The sequence below is a fragment of the Sinohyriopsis cumingii genome, chromosome 1 (assembly GCF_028554795.1).
Source record: "Sinohyriopsis cumingii isolate HCF-2022 chromosome 1, ASM2855479v2, whole genome shotgun sequence".
Classification (NCBI taxonomy): domain Eukaryota; kingdom Metazoa; phylum Mollusca; class Bivalvia; order Unionida; family Unionidae; genus Sinohyriopsis; species Sinohyriopsis cumingii.
The window spans coordinates 42,511,048-42,530,806 of record NC_142961.1 but is presented as its reverse complement, the minus strand read 5'-3'; the positions used below and the strand labels follow the sequence as shown (position 1 = coordinate 42,530,806).

General features: G+C 35.1%; 1 protein-coding gene across 2 annotated transcripts in view; it reads left to right on the top strand.

Moving 5' to 3' along the window:
* LOC149806781 (uncharacterized) overlaps positions 1–19,759 on the top strand; it is a 72,494-nt gene that overhangs the window by 19,368 nt on the left and 33,367 nt on the right. Inside the window, exons 6-7 of one of the 2 annotated variants that reach the window (XM_089957493.1) lie at positions 14,123–14,275; positions 16,498–16,653. In XM_089957493.1, coding sequence (XP_089813619.1) covers positions 14,123–14,275; positions 16,498–16,653 — 309 coding nt within the window. The remainder of the gene's footprint in view (positions 1–14,122; positions 14,276–16,497; positions 16,654–19,759) is intronic. The other variant, XM_089957502.1, reaches the window with a different exon arrangement.

Below are 19,759 nucleotides of genomic sequence, written 5' to 3'. Positions count from 1 at the left end.
AGATATCGACCAGTGCATACATAGCGACCATGTGATCTGACGTAATTGTCATTCGCAGAAATGAATGTAGTATCTAATAGGGGGGTTTTCCCCAAAGGTGGCGCTACGAAAACCAGCTCAAAATGGCTGATGTTTACAGCAGGCGTCAAAAGGCGCTTCCATGCAAATGGAATAAAGGCGTCAAAAGGCGCTTCCATGCGAATGGAGTAGAGGCATCCAAAGACGCTTGCATAAGGTAAAGGGTTAAGATAACATCCGTGCGTGCATATTATGATCCTGACCCAGATGATTTTGACCCTAAGACTGGAGGCATAGATGTGAGATACTGCATCTATTCATGACATACCAGTGACAAGAGTTCCTTGATGGTATTATGTTGAAAATGGTAGTCAAATTAATCTGATTTTGGAAGAACATTATGATCATAAATGACATTTATTCTCATATGATATCTTATGAAGATGCCAATTGGAGTTATGGAAGCTGGATGAACTAGAGTAGACTGTACTCTTGTAACAGGAGGTTGATGTAAAACTATTCACCCTTCTGAAATGGATGCATTATGTTACGGTATTGTCAGTCTGTTTACATCTTGTCTGGCCTATAACTTCAGAAATGTTGGAAATATTTTGGTGAAAATTTGCCCAGGTATATATGATAAGTATGATGTGTGACTTTGTGCCATGTACAGTAAAAAAGTTCTTTGGTGAATATTCAAGGTCTTGGCAAGGGAAGTTAGAATTTAGCAGCCAGAATCCTTGTTTGGGCTATGACTTTTGAAATGCCGAGTATACTTTGATGAAACCTTTGCTAAGTCTGTATTATGGCTAGATAGGTTGTACAACACAGTTACACCCCTGCCATGTGGTCAAGGTTATGGCAAGGGAAAATGTAAATCATTCATTTGCATTCTTGTTTGGGTTTGTTTTTTTTTACCACTGAAGATAGTTAAGTAAATTTTTTTGCCAAATATATGTCAAGGATTGTGTGTTGTGCCACAGTGAGTCCCCCCACCAACCCGGTCAAAATAACATCAGGAGAAAGTATAAATCATAGTGGACTTGCATTCATGTCCATGATATAAACTTGGAACCACTGAAAATATATGAAAGGAACTCTTGTCATTGGTATGTCATAAATAGATGCAGTATCTCACATCTATGCCTCCAGTCTTAGGGTCAAGATCATCTGGGTCAGGATCACACAGACCTAAAATAAACTATGTAGCTTGTATCCTTGTCAGATCTGTAATGAAACTTGAGGAAAATTGTAACTTGGAAATATTCGCTTGTTCCGGTATTTTGCTTTTGAATCTTTATATCCAAATATTTATGTGTACAGGGTTTTCATGTTATGATTATGGTATGCCTGTCTTTACAGTATTGGGATACAGAAAGAATTATTAAATTTTAGACTTATTAAAAAGTTCAGATTTAAAGTTTTATTCCAACATATATTTATTCAGTATACTAAATTAATGAAGGTTTTATTTGTGGACCATTTTCATCCCATGTGCACAATATATTTGGTAATTTATATAAATACTGATTTTTTTTAACCCTTTACCTCATACAGCCGTCTTTGGACGCCTCTACAAAAGTCGCTTCAGAGCGCCTTTTGACACTTCTACAAAAGTCCCATGGAAGCGCCTTTGGACGTCGGCTGTAAACATCAGCCATTTTAAGCTGGTTTTTGTAGCACCACCTTCGGGGAAAACCCCTTATTAGATACTACATTCATTTCTGCGAATGACAATTACGTCAGATCACGTGGTCACTGTTTATGTACTGGTTGATATCTGCTATTTAAAGTAACTGGCTCGTAATCTCCACTCTCCAAAATGGCGGTCGCGGATTTCATTCAGTACTTAACAAAGTTTTCATGATTAGAATCACAGCTATGAAAGATTCAATAACCTAGGTAAAGGCTCTGAAATTGATATAGGCTGCAATTAGTTTTTATCAATTATCAAATTTGGATGACTTAGTGATGTAGACACAGACGAAAAACTTGTAAATTTCGAGTGTGAGAAATGGCAGCTGCGGTTGGTCACACGGCCTCACTGACATGACGGTGAACAAGTTCTCTCCAGATTTTAAAGCACATAATAAATTCTTCTGTGATAAATAATTACACAGCTATAACAATCGGACTTTACTCTTAAATTGTTCCACATATAATAGATGTGTACCAGAAATGTAAAATGGTTAAAACTGCTGTTTAACGTAACATACACTACATTGCTTAACAGTTCACACGCAGGCTATGGGTATGCGGTTGACTAGGTTACATGTGTTCTATTTATAGCGAGCTGCACTTTGTCACTATGCTCTGTGAGGTAAAGGGTTAAGTATATTTCCCTTAGTTACATTCACATATGACATCCAGTAATCACTCCACACAATCCACTCTCATACTTTGACAAGATGGATTTATCTTATGGTGTATGTGATGTGTTTTTTTTTCATTTTAAATTTTGCATTTTTGAAAAGTATAAATGTTATCCCAACATCTTTTCAGTTAAATCCATTTTCATATGCTTACCATGAATGGGGAAGACAATTCTATAGCCCAGCTGTCCCAGACAACTAAAAATCATTGATGAGAAAGTGCCAATTCATGTAGAAAAAAAGAAAAAATTGAATTCCAAGACTATATCGTCTGCATCATCCTTACAGGGTGGTATTTGAAAATTGGAATTACGCTCCTTGTCGTTGTATCACTGGTAGAATGGGGGTTTTTTTTGTTTGCGCATGAAAACTTTGCTTTTTGCCAAGCATTTTGACCATACTTTTTGGATGGCTTGCATGTGGCATCAAGATTTTTGGCATGAAAGGTTGAAGATCAAAGTCACAGTGAAAGGAGAAAAAGATGCTTTTTGCACATTGACTTGAGTTTTCAACCACATACCTGCACCAGATTTTGTTGCACTTTGGTTTGCACTTCGCAAAGTTAAAACAAAACAGGATCAAAGATCAAGATAGCAATGTCTTAAAATCAAATCAAAAGATAGCAAATGATAAACTTTGGCTGTAGACCATGCACCTTTATCAGGCATCTTGGCTGGACTTTTGATTGGAACAGTACTCAGTCCTTGCCATCACCCCAAAAAAGACTTGGTTAATGTTCAAGCAGAGTGATTTAAAATTGATAACAAAATTTTGCCAAAGTAAAGGTGCCTTCCATGAAAGAAATAGCACTATTTGTAACTATAGCAGCCACTATGATAAAGTGATCTTTCCTAAAATATATCCGAATATGGTGATTGTGCACTGCTTAAGGTCTTTTGGGGGGTTAAATGATTAATTATTTGGGAGTTGGATGTTAATAACCAAGTGGTATTCTGCTGGATGATTTGTCTCTGCATCAGATTTTAAGATCATTGGAACTGTTTCTTTGTTGCTATATTTTATGTTCATCATTGCAGTCTTAGACCAAACATGGCAAAAGACTTAATGATGTAATAAAACTGAGATTTCAGATGAAAGCTTACATGGAACCCATCCTTGCCACTCATGCTCATTTTCAGAGTGAATCCTGTTAATACAGGACATGGAAAAACTACTTAAATGTGCCGATTAAATAGAGGTTAAAAATGATCTTAGAGCATTGTTCGTTATAAGGAGGTATCTATTATATGTAGATATGGCTACTTTATTCCCTACTTGAAGCATTATTTTACTGCATTAATGGCTTGAAAGATGACAAGAATTTTTAATGAACAGTGCTCAGTAGTTAAGGTGTTGGACTCATAATGAGAAAAGTGCAGGTTCAGTTTATGAAATCAGATATGCCCAAATTGGTCATGATGGTGTCTCCTTGAGCAAGGCACTATACTGGCCTTGACACAGTGTAACATTCAAAGTGTTGCAGTGCCATAAAACACCTGCCTAAACCAAACCATTGAAGTCAGAGCTTGTAGATGCTTGTGTGAATTTTACTTCACCTGGAAATCAAATGGCAACAAGGCAAGAAAGATGCAACTTTTAATATCATACATAAAAGAATAGTCTTTAAATTCCTGAAACATTACAATTATCCATTATTATTGTCTGCATCAAGGCTTATGGTTGCAACACATGTCAAAGTTTCTAAACATGTACATGGTAACTAAAACAGTTCAGTAAAACCCGATTCATTACTCAACCTCTCCCAGTCTGCTTATTAAGCTTACTGCTGACAGCTACATGTATTTATATGCAGGTCATTTACAGTAACTTTGCTGCTTAGCTGTTCCCAGATCTGCATATTAAGCTTACTGTTGACAGCTAAATGTATTTATATGCAAGTCATTGACAATGATTATACTACTCAACCATTCCCACGCTACCAGGAAATCGGGAAAAAGTCGGGAGAAATTATTATTTTTTTCCCAACCGTGAAAAGTCCTTGAATTTCGCAAATATTGATGAAAGTCGGGAGGAAAACCTGGGAATTTTCCACCACCACGAGATGCCTAAAACAATCACTTAATTGAGTCATAACTAGACTGATTGTGAGTTAATTTTATTGAGTTCTAACTAGAATGTTTGGAGGGTGCAGAATGGATCATTTGTTTGCTTGCAATAAACATATATGTTGAGTCAATCAAATGCCCAGTGGATTACATTTATCTAGTAGACTTTTATTTTCAAAGTCAGCTAGACATCCATATCTGTCCTTACATGGAAGGTATGAAAACCAGTCTAGCATCACAAGAGGCCAACATGGTGGTGGCAAAGCATAGCCACTTACCAGATGGCCTAGAAAACTCTAAACATTGTTTGATGGAGTGATGCATGCATGAAATTGATATGAAACTTACTTATTTTCTCAGAAATTGTGAGTTTTAAAATTGTTATTCTTTAATTTGCTGAAAGATAAAATAAAACTACGTCGTTGATGAAATGTGACCTGGTACTTGCAATTTGCATTACTAGTCGCATGAGTACACAAATCTAACAACCCACATTTTTCAAATATTATAGAGAAAAAAATATTAAATGCAAGTCATATACTGGTTGCAATAAAAAATACAAAAATGAAGGAACATAAAGTTCTCCATACACCTCTCCCTTGATAACTCACACACATGGGGGTCCAAAAACATTGACCATACTATAAATGAGGTACGAGTTATCGAGGGACCTATAAAAAAGCCAAAACCAATAAAGGGATCAACATAACAGCAAAAGGGGGTGGGTGGGTTGGCAGGTTATATTGTTGAATACTCAATTAATAATCGAGCTGAGATTAACTGTGAATAAATATCTCTTCATAATGGTGTACTTTGTTTATTTTTTCCTCATAGAGCAACATTAATTTTAGGATAAATTACAGTATATTGAGGAGATCATCAAAAATATTATTCCACATGGTTTCATTTCGCTTAACACGTGTACCACTTCACACATTGTGCACTGTCACTAATTTGTATGTTGAATTGGATACATTCTAGTTTTATTGTTTGATCCAACTTAGACTTTTTTTATACAAAAGATCGACACTCTTTTCGAGAAACATTGTCGATCGAATGATAGATAGATAGATAGATTAGATAAATAGATAGATTTGGTTTGATTTGATTGTGTTAGAAGTAAAATGAAAAAAAAACATCACAAGGGTTAATCATTACCAACATGAATTTAATGGGTCTACAAATTTAAAATGACTTAAATTTGAACATGATACTACTTGCCATTTGTGACACGCTAGAAAAATATAACTTCACATTTTGAAAAAAATGCAGTGAATTTTTTCGTGTTACTCCTTGATTTCTCTGCCACTGAGCGAAATCTCGCAGATTTCTCAACTGTGTGATCTTTACATAGTCAGCATTTTGGGTCTCCAGCCACCTTATGGCATATTAAAAGACTTGGTCTTCTGTGTATTGTTCACAGATTGTTCTCTCTGCAAATTTTAGTTCATTGCAAACTTTGGCTCACACTTCACCATTATGAACCCTATCTATGATGCACAGCTTTTCAGTCACTGAGTACGCCTTTCGCTTGATTCCTTTACTCTCCATGGTCACATTTACAAATGATTAAGACACATTACTTATTGGTAATATATACTTTAATGATGCTAAGTATATAAAAATGTGAAACCATTTTTGATTGGTCAAATAAAATGAATTTTGATAACAGTAGAGACCACAAGAGCTTGTGCTCAGATTTGCATGCTTTTTGAATTTTTCTTTGCACCTTCCTTGCTTGATTTGATACAAAAAAAACGTATTCAAAGTGATAAAACAACACAGGTCTCTTTTAATTGATTTTTTTAATGCAATAAACATTTCCCAAAGTTGTTGATTAAAACAAAGCTGGCACGTAATTAGGTTCTCACAGAATTACCCAAGGGTTTCGATGTGATGGTTGATTGACTCTTTTCATGTTTTCATAGAACAGAATATGTTGCGATTATAATGTTTACACTGAAACAGAATTAAAGGATTAGAACCTGACTTTCAAATAGCAAGACATTTAATTGGTGTTTATTTCATTCTCTGTTGCCACCTATTAGCATTTACCTGAAGTTTTCATTGATCGATATTTCACCAGACTGTTTATTTACAGAGTACTGACAACTATTTATGGTAAAAAGACTTACATCTTATACGATATCTTATTTAGAACTTGCAAATTTCACAATATGGATTCTGTCTTTAAGGGCATTAATCACCATTTTCGATGATAAAACGAGCGATGTATCAAGGTTTAATTTACCAGTTATTACCGTAATTTTGTCATGTTCAGCATATTTTAAAGATATTTAAAATAAATTTTCTTTGGGGAAAAATTGGGAGCCTTGCCAGACACCGCTGTATAAGCGAGAGCGTGAGTTATCCGGGCACGAGTTATCAAGGGAGTGGTTTATTTATATATTCCGAGAACAACTTCTGGAGTTGTATCACGTCTCCACTTGATAAATCAGACTGGCCAGATTGCTGGTTTTTACAAAAAGTATCTGACTTAAATTTAATATAATTGAATTTCTCTACAACAACCTTATAAAGGAGTTTGTTGTTGATATCATGTGACTATTGGACTTCGATGTCGTCGTTTGAGATTTGTGAAGTCATGTGACTAGTAATGCAAATGGCGAGTACTGGGTCAGGTTTCATCTACACCGTATTTTCATCTTGTCTGTCAGTGGATTAATGACATAACGATTATAATACTTGCCATTTCTAAGAAAATAAATCATTTTCCTATCGATTTCATGCAGGTATGAGTCAGTATAACATAAGTTTAAATTTTTCAAGGCCTGCTTTTAAGTGACTACCATATGGCGCTACCACACGGTGGTGGCAAATTCCAAATTTTTTATATGCAATTACAGTGACCCCACACCCCAGCCTAAATGTCCAAATATGAAAATGGGGTGGGAATATTAGGAGGAAACTCGGATTAGAAAATGGACTGCTATTCGTTTTTAGCCAAATTTGTAGTCCAAAATTGTTGAATCTCAGAGCTGAAATGAGAAATTGTCACCCCTTGTATTATATATTTAAAAAAACGATACAAGCCCCTGTATCAGTGCAGGTTTGGGGACTGGTTTAACGAATTATAAGAAGACAAGTTGATTTTACAGAAAATTCAATCCTTGTAAATGCAACAGTATATAATTTTGAAGGTCTTTTGTCAAAATTTAAATCAATCCTTTTGAAAATGTTTTTAAATGATAGATTTTTAACCAGATTGTCTTAAGGAGATTAGGTTGTTTGAAAAATCTTGTTTGGGATTTTATTGACACAGATAAATTCAGGGTTAAAGTTTTCATTTCAAGACAAGATTCTAATTATTTGCATTTATTTTTTTATATACTGTAATAGGAAATGTTACTTTCTATGAGATGCATATATATATTGCTATTGAATTCTTCAGAATTAAAGGTTTGAAAGGAAACAAATCATAATTTATGTTCATTATGTTGTTCCCACTTAGCAACATTATGCAGCAAAATAAAGTTAGAATTTTTATTCTGTACATTGAAATGACTTTACATGCCAATTTATAGGAATATAATCAAACTTGATTCGTGTGATACATTTTATGGTTTATTCGTGATCATTTGTGACTTCGATGTTTTTGGAGAGCCTTGAAAGAGAAACATGTTTAGATTTAGAAAATGCATGTTTTAGAATCTAAAATGTTCTTTAATTCCATTCAGTTAATGGTCATAAGTGAACCTTGAAAAAAGAAATTTCATCCTGGAAATTTATCTTTAGAAAAACATGGGAACCATGCTAGATCTGCATATTAAGCTTACTGATGACAGCTACATGTATTTATATACAAGTCATTGACAGTGCGTATGCTTCTCAACCATGCCCAGATCTACATATTAAGCTTACTGATGACAGCTACATGTATTTATATACAAGTCATTGACAGTGAGTATGCTGTACCTCACTCAGCTTGTGATTGCTTCATTTGCAATAGAATTAGTTTTAATGAATATCATTATATCATAGTCTTAGAAAACAAAAGATTTGTTCAAGTTGGGACCTAGGGCTTCTATCTATGTACACATTCATTTTGTCTTGATGTTGACATAAGCATGGCAAACTAGGGGTTGTAAATGATAACTATATAGCTAATTCATATGCAAACAGTACATTTTCAAAGTCTGTAAAAATCCTAACATCTCAATATAAGTGCCACCAACTATGCTTTTTGAGATGGTATGTATGCTTTGCATTATAGATTCACCTGAAAAAAGTAAATATTACCGTAATATGAGACATTTGATTTTAGCTAAGTTACATTGTTTGCATGTATCTTAATAAAATGAGGTTTGTAGGATATGAAAAAGAAACAGCAACATTTGTAATCAAAACATCTTAAATGTTTGCGGTGACATTGATTTTGGAAACCTGTTTTTTGTTTTCTGCTTTGTGGTTAACATAGCATCAGTGTCACTCAGCTGCTTTACAGTGCTGTTGGTAAGATATTCAGAAAAAAAAATGATATTTTCATTAGCACATAATTTTTTGGGACAGATTGGCAAATAGCTATTTATTAGTCAGTGGATTTTGGTATTAATGATGGTAGTTTATTTTGTGCATAGAAATTATATTTTTTAGTACTATTATCATATTATAATTTAATTTCATCTTATATCTGAGAGTGTCTGATGTAAATTGCATTGTCACAGTCTTGAATTCCCAGAAATATATATAATGTTTATGGGTTTAATGAACTATCAGCATCTTAGAATTAAGATAAATTAAAGTTGTGATTTATGTATAGTGTCTTCAGATCTCTAGATAGTAAGAGTAAATGGTGGACACACAGTGTATACTGATTAATGCATAATCTGACATACATGTCATTAAAACCAGCAGATTACAGGTACGATTTGGGACCCATCAAAGAAAGTATAAAAATAAACAGGATGGAATATGTAACCTACAGATCATAGAAATCAATAAAATTTCTTTAAACATACCTATGATATGACTTTCACATTGTATGAATTGCTAAATGACTACATGTCACTTATAAGCTTTCTTTTCTTTGCTTCTTTGCTTTCTAAGTTATATTTCCTTTTAACATCATGGATCTAGCAATCTCATTTAATTTCATTTAATCTGTTAGATTTCTTGTTTTCAAATTATGTCCCCTCCCCAATGGTAGTTTAAATGCTGAGAGCAGAAACATATATTTTTGGCTTGGCAGGATTTCAGTCCAACTGGCATAGTCTTTTCTCCTCACTAAATACAGTTTGTATTACTAATAATAGTACCAAACATTATGGTCTTTCTCAAATTAATAACAAGGCATTTATCCAATAGTCTTTTAGGTGAAGTTATGTCAAGGATGGCTATTCAAATTTAGGAAATTGATTAAACCTGGTTGTAGTTACCTCCCTTGGATATCCTTTCCGCCCCCTGATGGCTACATGTGAAACAATAGTGGAAGATGCTTTAAAAAACAAATCACTACAATAATTTTTCAAAAATGTTTCACATGTTAATATTTAATTCTTTAGTATCATATAAAGAATAGAAAATTTAGAAAATAAAGATTTGTTGCTATTTTTACAATAGTATACAGGACTATAAATATCAGCATCTCAGAAGTTATTTTCTTCCATTTGATTTTTTATGAATTAGTGTTTCTTCAACCCACTGGGCTATCAGTATGCTCTATACATCTACATTGTTTTGGTTTTTTAAATTTCAGAAAATTTCAGTGATTAAAGATTTTTATACCCCATTGAATTTGGAATCCTCATGTCTATCCATCTGTGCTTCTATCTGTCACACAGTCATATTAACATAGCTCAGTTTTTGATGGATTGTCATGACAGTTTCTAACTCATATGATCATCTTATAAAGATGCACATTGAAGCAAATCCCCCTGTTCCTGCTATTTTTGCTTGTGAATGCAACTAGACTGTTTTCAGTTGATTGCCATGAAGCTTTATACATGTTCTGGTCACCATCTAAAGATGTGCATACAGGCAAATAAATGTGCTGTATTTATAGGTTACTGCATTTGTATGGGAATATATGAACGAGTTTTGGGATGGAATACTGCATGACCTTGGGAGTGCAGTATATCCTTCCGACAAAACGAGTTCATATTTTTGCAGTAACCTTTTTATTATATGCTCATTTTTTTATTCTACCTAAGGTTTAATTATATGAACAAAATACACTACAAGAAAAAACATAAATGAAGGAATGCCATATTCCAAACTAAATACACAAGCGCAGATTTGTCGTTACACAATGACATCATTATTAATGCGCACATAACTCTATGGAATTTAATGCTAATTTCATTTTGAGTGCAGTAAGGAGGATGCAATTGCACTTATAATCGAAATTACAGCAGAATTTTGAAATGTGTAATCCAGATGAAAACCTATGACATGGCTCCTGTAATTCGGATTTGCAGAATTAAGAAAATACATTTTAAGGAAATTCAGGATGTAAAACTAAGTATATTTTATTTTGCCATTCTTATCACCAGCTAAAGAAGAGAGTATATGACTTGTCACTTGTATGGTATCTTTAAGGGCATTATCTTGTGTATCTTATATAATGTAGCTAGCCTAAATCCGTAACATTGTACCAACGCGGAATGTGCCAAAACAGCTGGTATGTGGCAGTCCACGAAACATCTGTTTTAGTTCATTCAGAAACAAATTTAAACAACCACAACGTAAAGAGCCTCTTACACGAGTGTACATGATTTGTGTAGGAATCAAAAGTGCTGGCGTCTGCGTCCATTGTTTGTTTACAAAAGAAAGTAGTTCCTTTATGCACGTGAATGCTATATGTGTATTGTCACACGAGTTCAGTATCGGGTAATATTGCATTTATTAAACATAATGTTGTGTAATTTTGATTTTTTTTTGTTAGGAGAAATGATTGCTTTCATCACATGAATTGGAAAGAACCAAGGGTTAAATCAGGATGAGAGATCTGGCAAGAAGTCATTGGCTTCCATTGCATTGAAGTACTGTTTCAGAAAATGAACTGAAGGTCATCAAGGACAAAGTGTTATTTATGTACTTTTAGTTCAACTTGATGTTGTCTTTCTGTCATCTGACTACAGTTATGATCTTTTAATTGCATATTTTCAAGTCCAATACACTGTTGGTCAAACTTATGGAAATATAGTGTTTACCTTACTGAGAAGGTCTTTGTATAGTTGGCAGGTCTGCTTGGATAAAATCTTCTGAAAATGCAACTTTCCTTGCAGCATCTTTTGGATTGCTGTGAAACTTGGTACATAGTATGGTCATCGTCTCAAGATGCACATGTTAAAAATATTTGTGCTTCTGCGATTTTGGTAATTATTATTGCTCTTCATTACTTACAGCTGTATGAAGTACATGACATAATTTTGTGAATGTAGCTGTTCTCACAGTTTTAAGTGAATTTTTGTGAAACTTAGTACATATAATGTTGATCATTAAATTATATGCATATTAATCATTAATTGGACTTGGACTATTTTCAGAAGAATTAGGTATCTTTTTTACTGTTGCCTCAGTTCCACCACAGGGGTATGGATGGAACAAGGGACAGGCAGGATAAAAAAAATTTAAAAATGGATAAACAAAATTACTTGAATTTATTCAGTTTGTCATTTTTCTTTTCTAAGGCTGAGTGTGTTGTGATATTGTAGCTGAATTCAGAGACAATCATGAGCTGCCACCTCAGGTCACAATATCTTTATCATGGAGGGATTTCATCCCTTCAAGCCTTTGGCATGCTGACTACTGTCTGTTACTAAGAACAGTTTGCATTTCTATCAAACAGGCACTTTCTATATTAGCTCCTCTGTTCTTTGGACCTTGAAAGGCCAGTCAAAAGATATAAAGAGAAATGGCTCATTCTATTTCTGAAAGGAAATTATTAGTTGTTATTTACCTCCCTTGATATAGTTTGACAGCTTCTCTACAGTATTTCTAACAATATAGAATAATTTCTGTAGAATATGCTTATCAAAGGTAATTGCTTTTGATATATCTAAGTATTTTACGAGATTTTTCATACAGTTTATTTTAAGTGATAGAAGAAAAGACTGAAATTACAATAACATGTAATTAGAGGATTATTGGTATTTACTGTTGATCATTTAAAGAAAGGAAGATGATTATCAGTATCTCGCAAGGTGTGTTCATCCCATTGATCCTTTTCAATGTAGCATTACATGGATCCTTCTATTGATCAGTTATCTAAATAATTTGATTAGGCTTGTTGACATTTGCAGGTATTTTTTTTTCTTTTCTTTCCAAGATGCTTTTCTCTTGAACATTTGAACATGAGCTTTTTGAATGCATGCTAGTCATGCTATAGCATGTCACATGCAGAAAAGTATTTTGAACTCCTAATTTCCATATCATCTGTGATCTTAACTCTCCGGGTAAAAAAATCAGTGAGATTATTGATATGGCCTTGCATCTGGCAATCGGCATTCATTGTTCACTTTGTTTCTGCCATTCACATTATCATTTGCAACAATGTCTCCAAAATCACTGGACCAGTTTCAGTCAGACTTGTTAGGAATATTCCTCAAGACATGCTCTTACAAAATATTGTTCAGGGTGGCACCTCTGGCAACTGTGACTTCCATAGCAACCAAATTAAAATTATTTTCTACTTTTTGTGAAGAATAGCTGCGTGAGACATGGTAGAAATGTTTCTAAGGACAAGCAGTGTGAAAATTTTATCCATGTGGGTCTCCTAGAGTGATATGGCTTCCGTAGCTTTCAGCTAGTTGGAAAATCTGCTTTTGACTTCTTTTACCAATTTTGATTAAATTTGGTAGGAGTATTTTATTGGACATAATTGTTCAAAATTATGTCCAGGGTGACCTTTCTTGCAACAGTGTGGCTGCCATAGGAACCTAGTGAAAAACCTATTTTTGGCTTCTTCAAAACAGCTAACTAATTTTTATCAAAATTGGTAATAATGTTGCTTAGGACATGCTCTTTCAAACATTGTGTCCTCTATAGCAGCTGGGTGGAAAATTATATGTAATATCTCCCATCAGTTACAGCTGTTATTACTAGAAATTTTTAAAAAGAAATATTGTAGAATAACTTTTTCTCCAAACCTGCCTTCCATATCAGATCAAACTTGATAGGTAAAGTCTTAGAAGGACATTCATTAAAAAGATATCTTTGAACCATCTAGTCCTGCTGTAGTTGCTCAAAGTAGAAATGCATTGTAACAACATATCAATTAGATGCCACCAACTTGTACCAAATGGATGGAAATTATCCTGAGAAAGGTGTCTTTCAACCAAGACACCAGCCTTATTACTACGTTTTTCTTTTAGATGTTTGCCATATGAGCAATATCAGGCCCACTTAGACTTCTTGTTTGAAAGCTAATGAGATGAACTATCCACTTGATAACAGGAGAAAAATATAGACTAATAATTTTGATAAAACATATTTATTTTCTGTTTTAGGACCTTTATATGTCATTTCTTATGAAAAAAGTTAAATACTTCAAAAGTGGTGTTGGAGCTTGATAAATACTTTTCAAAAGCCACATGTCCATTTGACAAGTACTTCCAGAAATAAAACTCAACCCTGTTGGTTAAGTTTAGATGAGGTTGCTCATTCCAGCTTCTGACATGCTTTTCTTGCTTTGTCTGGCTTCAGAGCTGTCGCATGAGGTGGGTCGTGCCGCTGGGCGGAGTCCCCACCCCAGTAACCCAGGGGAGTATTGCTCCAGGGTACCACCCCCCTACCAAGCCAACATGCTACCTCCCCCATCTGTCATGGTGCCTGTTGCTGGTGTCCTTAAAAGAGAGGGTGAGTTTAAAAACAATGATAAAAGTTTGTTGGTTAATAAGTTCCGTAGATAAATATTTGAAAAGTACAACTGTAGCCTATTCTTTGGCATGTACACTTACAACACCTACAGTCAAAAAGGTTGAGGTTAAAATGCTTTCCAGTAGTCATAGCTACCTAGTTTTCAAGCTCTGGTGACTATATATAAACCAAGGCTCACAATCCCTTGCATAAACAGCCATGAATCCCTGGGGGTAGACTCATTTATTGTCAAACACACCTTATCTGAGGCTCCAAATACCAATCACTTTGGCATCCATGTGCTTGTCCATGCATCTGTATGTACTTACATCCACACCCTAGACTAACCTCAGTATCAGAAAGTTGTTTTTTTTTATAATACTTCTATTTCAGTACCATATTTTACTTCTATTTCAGTACCATATTATCCCACCCTCTTTGGATATTTACACTTTATCAGGCTCAGTAAGCGCCCTCATTATTGGAAGCACAGGAGCAGGCTTAATAAGCAGGATATGGTCAGCTTGTTTACAAACTGTTACTCACTGCTATTGAACAGTCTGCATTATTCTGTTTAAAAAGAATTCCCTTTTTCTTGAATCCTGGTAATGTGCATGTGACTTTTTTATATGAACTGTGCATACTTCTCTACTAGCTTTTAACTGTAGCTTTCCATGTAATCTAATCCTAGCAATCCGCAGCCTAAAATAAATGTATATGTTAACCATTTTATGTTAACCTTTCTTGCTGCTTGTTGCTGCCTGAGTTCAAGCTTGATCCATTGTCCTGATACATGCTAAGGGTTATTTCATTTTCCCCTAGTATTCACCCCCAACCCTGACAATCTGTACCCACCTACCAGTTTTAAAAATTAAAGGCATTAAGGATATAAAAGGACAGAACTTGGGCATTTTGTTTGACAGTTTATCATTTCGAAACGGAACAAACCGTGATGTCTTGAACACATCTTACTTGAGTTTCAAACCAAATGCAAGTTTCTTTACTAACATGGTCACCATATTTGTGTGGGCAGGTCTGTTGTTTAGACAACAGATGTGATGTAATTTGCAGTCTTTTATAATCTCAAATAATTTCATTAATTTCTCTAACTTTGGGAGTAACATCCATTTGAACATATGTTTGGACGTGTTATGCCTCTTTTATTTCTAGTTCATTTGAAAAAAATAAAAGTATTACAACTTTGCATTGAAATACTGGATGCAGATAACACAGGTTTTACTGACAATGGACTGTTCTACAAATCGGAAAAGGAGAGCAAGCAGCCTGGTTTTTACATCAGCAGCTTCCATTTGGTTAGAAATTTAAACAAGTTTTCAAAATTAGGGGTGCTCTGGTGACAGTCAGGGTAAAAATTATAAATTGATGAATGAAATCATTTTTATGCACTTTTTACAAGCTGCCAGGATGTGCCAGTGTTTTAACTGTCAGTTGCAGTTGTGCTAATACATGTGTTGTAAGAACTTTTATATTCAGTATTAAACAGATTTAAAGCTTGAATTTTAATACCTGAGACCCCGAACGATGTAGAGGCACATTGAAGTTGGGCCTCCTTACATAACTAATAAGATGTTATAGCACAAACTTCTAAATGGTAATTCCCAAACTTCTAACTGGTAACTAACAAGTGATTATAGCCTATACATCTGTAGATCTCCGTACAATTTATAATAGTGCTGATAGTTCTTTATGGGTGAAAGTGCATCTAACTTATTTTAAAGATCACATCTTTAGGTTGTCTGCTTTGTTTAGCCAATGAATGGCAAGACATGTATTGCTTTTTCTGGCAGTGACATCATGGTCACAAATATTCAAATTTTGGGTACAAGTTTGTGAAAAATCATAAAACTTCTACATCAGTTGCTGTATTCAGTTGAAACATTTTTCGTTATTACTGTATGCCTGAAGTTTGTATTTTGATATGCAAGGATTTATACCATGACTGCTTAAAGCTGTTCATAGACTTGATACCATATGTCAGAACTCTTATTGTTACGAGCACGTGTTTGTGCATATTATGTACTTTAAAATAATTCAGGGAAACCCTGGCTTCAGAAACAGGCACTTTGATTTCTGATGGGTTTTTTCCTTTCATAGAGCAGGTAATTCTAATCAGTGAGAATAATATGCTTAAGTCTGTATGATTTATATATTACTTTCCATGTTCACAAGTTTATGTGTAATGATAATAATGAACTTCATAGGCACCTCAAGACGTGCTGAACCCAAGCAGGTGATATTTTCTGATGGCATTAGACCTGGTGGAGATTTGACTGAGCTAGATGGCTCTGCAGAGGTTCAGCGTTTGCCAGTTAGGAGAACCAACAGAGTGCAGAAAAAAGTAGAAAGATCACCACCAGGTATGAAGATTAGTCAAAGATATTGTCGTCTTATTGAAACAGGCAAGACATGGTTGTCACTTTCTGACAGCATTCTTTTTGTTGTTTTTTAGCACTGGTATCAGTAACATGTTTCATTTCTCTGACGCTGTTGTATATACAGTTACGAACCTTGTTAGATGCTGTCATCTTGGTGAGTACTTCTCATGTCAGCAGATGATGGTCACATTGACCTCATTCTTCTTAGTGGGTAATGTTAAGCTTTTGCATTTAACCTCACTAATCTCAGTTACAAGTACAATGTTTGACATACAGTAGGGTTACAAGTACAACTTTTGACATACAGTAGGTATCTAAAAACTCCAGAACAATAGTATGCTGTAGTTTACAACAAAGTTCTTTGTTAGTGAACAGTACCTCAGTATATCCTTGGCATGTACTCCCCATCCACCTCAACACAATTTCTCAGTCTGATTATCTAGTTATTAAATGCCATATTGTTCACTTTTTGTTATGTTGTTCATGCAGTGGAAAACTGCACTAGCAACAACATGGCAGCTATCAAAACATCTGCCTCAAAGAGTATGTTTGCTATTGGAATTCAGCCAAAAATATCATGTAGCTTTTTTCAGGGTTGTATGGAAGACAGGGCATAGTTTGGATGCAGTCCTCCTGCAGGAAGTTTGTCACAATGGCAGATTTATGTGCAGATATTTTGTCATGGAGTAAATAGGCACAGGTAGTTCGGTAGTGTTCCACATTTGGCAACGCTTTGGAGGCATAGAAAAATGTCCAGTGACATTACCATGGTTTTGGACAGGTACCTGGATAACTTGGCCTTTTGCGTTGAAAAACAATGCAAATATAAAACTATTGAATATTCTCCTTGATCAAAGCATACCTATTTTCTTTTGAGTAGGGTTCAGAAAAGTGAATCCATTTTTTATCACCAGCCCTACTGAATGATGAAATTTTCATCTCTTTCGTCTATATCATTTAGACAAAGGATGAGAACTTATGCTTGTTACCTCTCCTTACCACCACCAGTTATTCCCAGTTGTTAAGTTTCTCTTCCAAGCCATATTTGTGCTAAATTTGACGCATCCATATTCCTAAACATGTAAATTTTAATTTTTTAAGTTTGCTAATATTTTGTTGAATTTTGGATGTTCTCAGACTTGGTAAATTTTAGACCACATGATACAACACATTTTCATTGATGCATATTGGTATTCATGGTTTTGCATACATTGCCTATATCTCACTCACCCAGTAAGTAACTGTTGTTGTTTTAGTGACTTATCAACATGCTGCATAATTAATTTTTACATTTTTCTTGTGTTTTTTCTTGTCAGTTCTGTGAAATTTGTCAAGAGTGTAATAAATGCAACATTTTCAAGACTAAAAAAGTAATGCATGAAAAATCGTCCTTTGCATGTATAAAATGTATTTTATTAGTAGCATGCAATGTGTGCAGTTTTGCAAAAGTTGACAGCGCAAAAAGAAACAGGGCAACAAATAAACATAGTTTTGAATTCCTGCATATAATTATGATATGTTGGGATGTGTACCTTGATTTTTAGGCAGCCCAGGTGGCATAAGCCCCAATGCTTGTCCAAGCACGGCCATCAGGCCTGTATGTCCAAGTACATGGGTTTTTAATCAGATTTAACAGATCAGTACTGCTGTATCACTGTCCATGATGATCTTACCAGTTTGAACTGGCCATTGAGTCATTCCAGCTGATCTTACTGAAAGATCCTTCCATTTTGTCAGACCTATGGCTTTGTCTTTCAGTAGTTATAGAGATCTTAATGAGAGAGCTGTCCATTTTGCTATGCTACAGCTATATACAGTCACAATTATGGTGATCCTAATGATGGAGCTTTCCATCCTAGCATGCCTACAGCTACATGCAGTTACAATAACATGGATCATAGTGATCAGTCCATACATCTCACCAGGCAGAAGGCTTCACAAAGGTATTATGACTCAGATTTATGAATAGATCTGTCTTTTCAGCAGTGCCTATGGAAGGGCTGGTACTAGCACCAACTATACCACCTTCCACAAGGCTGGTAACCATAGACCCATCAAACCAGCTGTCCATACCAGTACAACAAAATCATCCAGAAGAGCTGGCTTATCCTATATTCACTGCTTACATCCATGGTATTTGCCATGAATTATATAGAGATGATGGCATTGCATTGTTGTTGCCACAAGGAATGGTTTATTCCAAAATGGAAGCAGATCATTAACAGCAGACTTTGCACAGTGAGTGTGAACATACCCCTGAGCAACAGCCCTACTATCCAACCATGATGAGGACGGAGTTTGGTTTTATGACTGTTATCAAGGAGATATACTGAGTGTTGCCAACTTTGAAATGCCCTCCATTCCTTTATTATTATAAACTCAACACATTGGTCAACATTAATGATGAAGTAGCCTCCATCCTCATTTCTTTAATTCCACTCGTATAAATTTGAGAATATTCTTGAAAAGCTGACTGTTGCACAAGAATAGCATATGAGCATTTTCCTTATTTGCTATTTATAGCAACTGTATATGATGCATTTACAAGAGAACAGACAGATTTCTTCAGATTTGAACTTGTCTCAAAGATTCATTGTATTGATAAACTAGTTAGAGGATCAGTCTATACTTTTAAAGAAAATGGCACCATATGTTAAGTGAAATGCTTTACGGTGTGAGTTGTTGTTATATTACAGAAAAATGTTAGAGCAGGATGATGCTTGGGGGGTCCGCGTCCTGAACCATCACGTTTGTTTTCTTTAGGCTTATGGTCAACCCAAACTCATTGCATGCTTTAGCATAGCAGTCCATCAGGCACTGAAGCTCGGCTTCTGTATGGGTGGCTAGAGCAGCATCGTCTGTGAAGAGCATGTCCCTGATGGTGACTTTATGCACTTTGCTCTTTGCCTTCCGTCATGCCAGGTTGAACAGTCTGCCGTCTGATCGTGTGTGCAAGTAGATCTCTTCTGTGAATGTCCCAAAGCGTGCTTGAGCAGGACTGGGAAGAAGATGCTGAAGAGCGTGGGGGCAAGGACGCAGCCCTGTTTCACTCCACTGCAGATGTCAAAGGGGTCGAATGTTGAGCCAT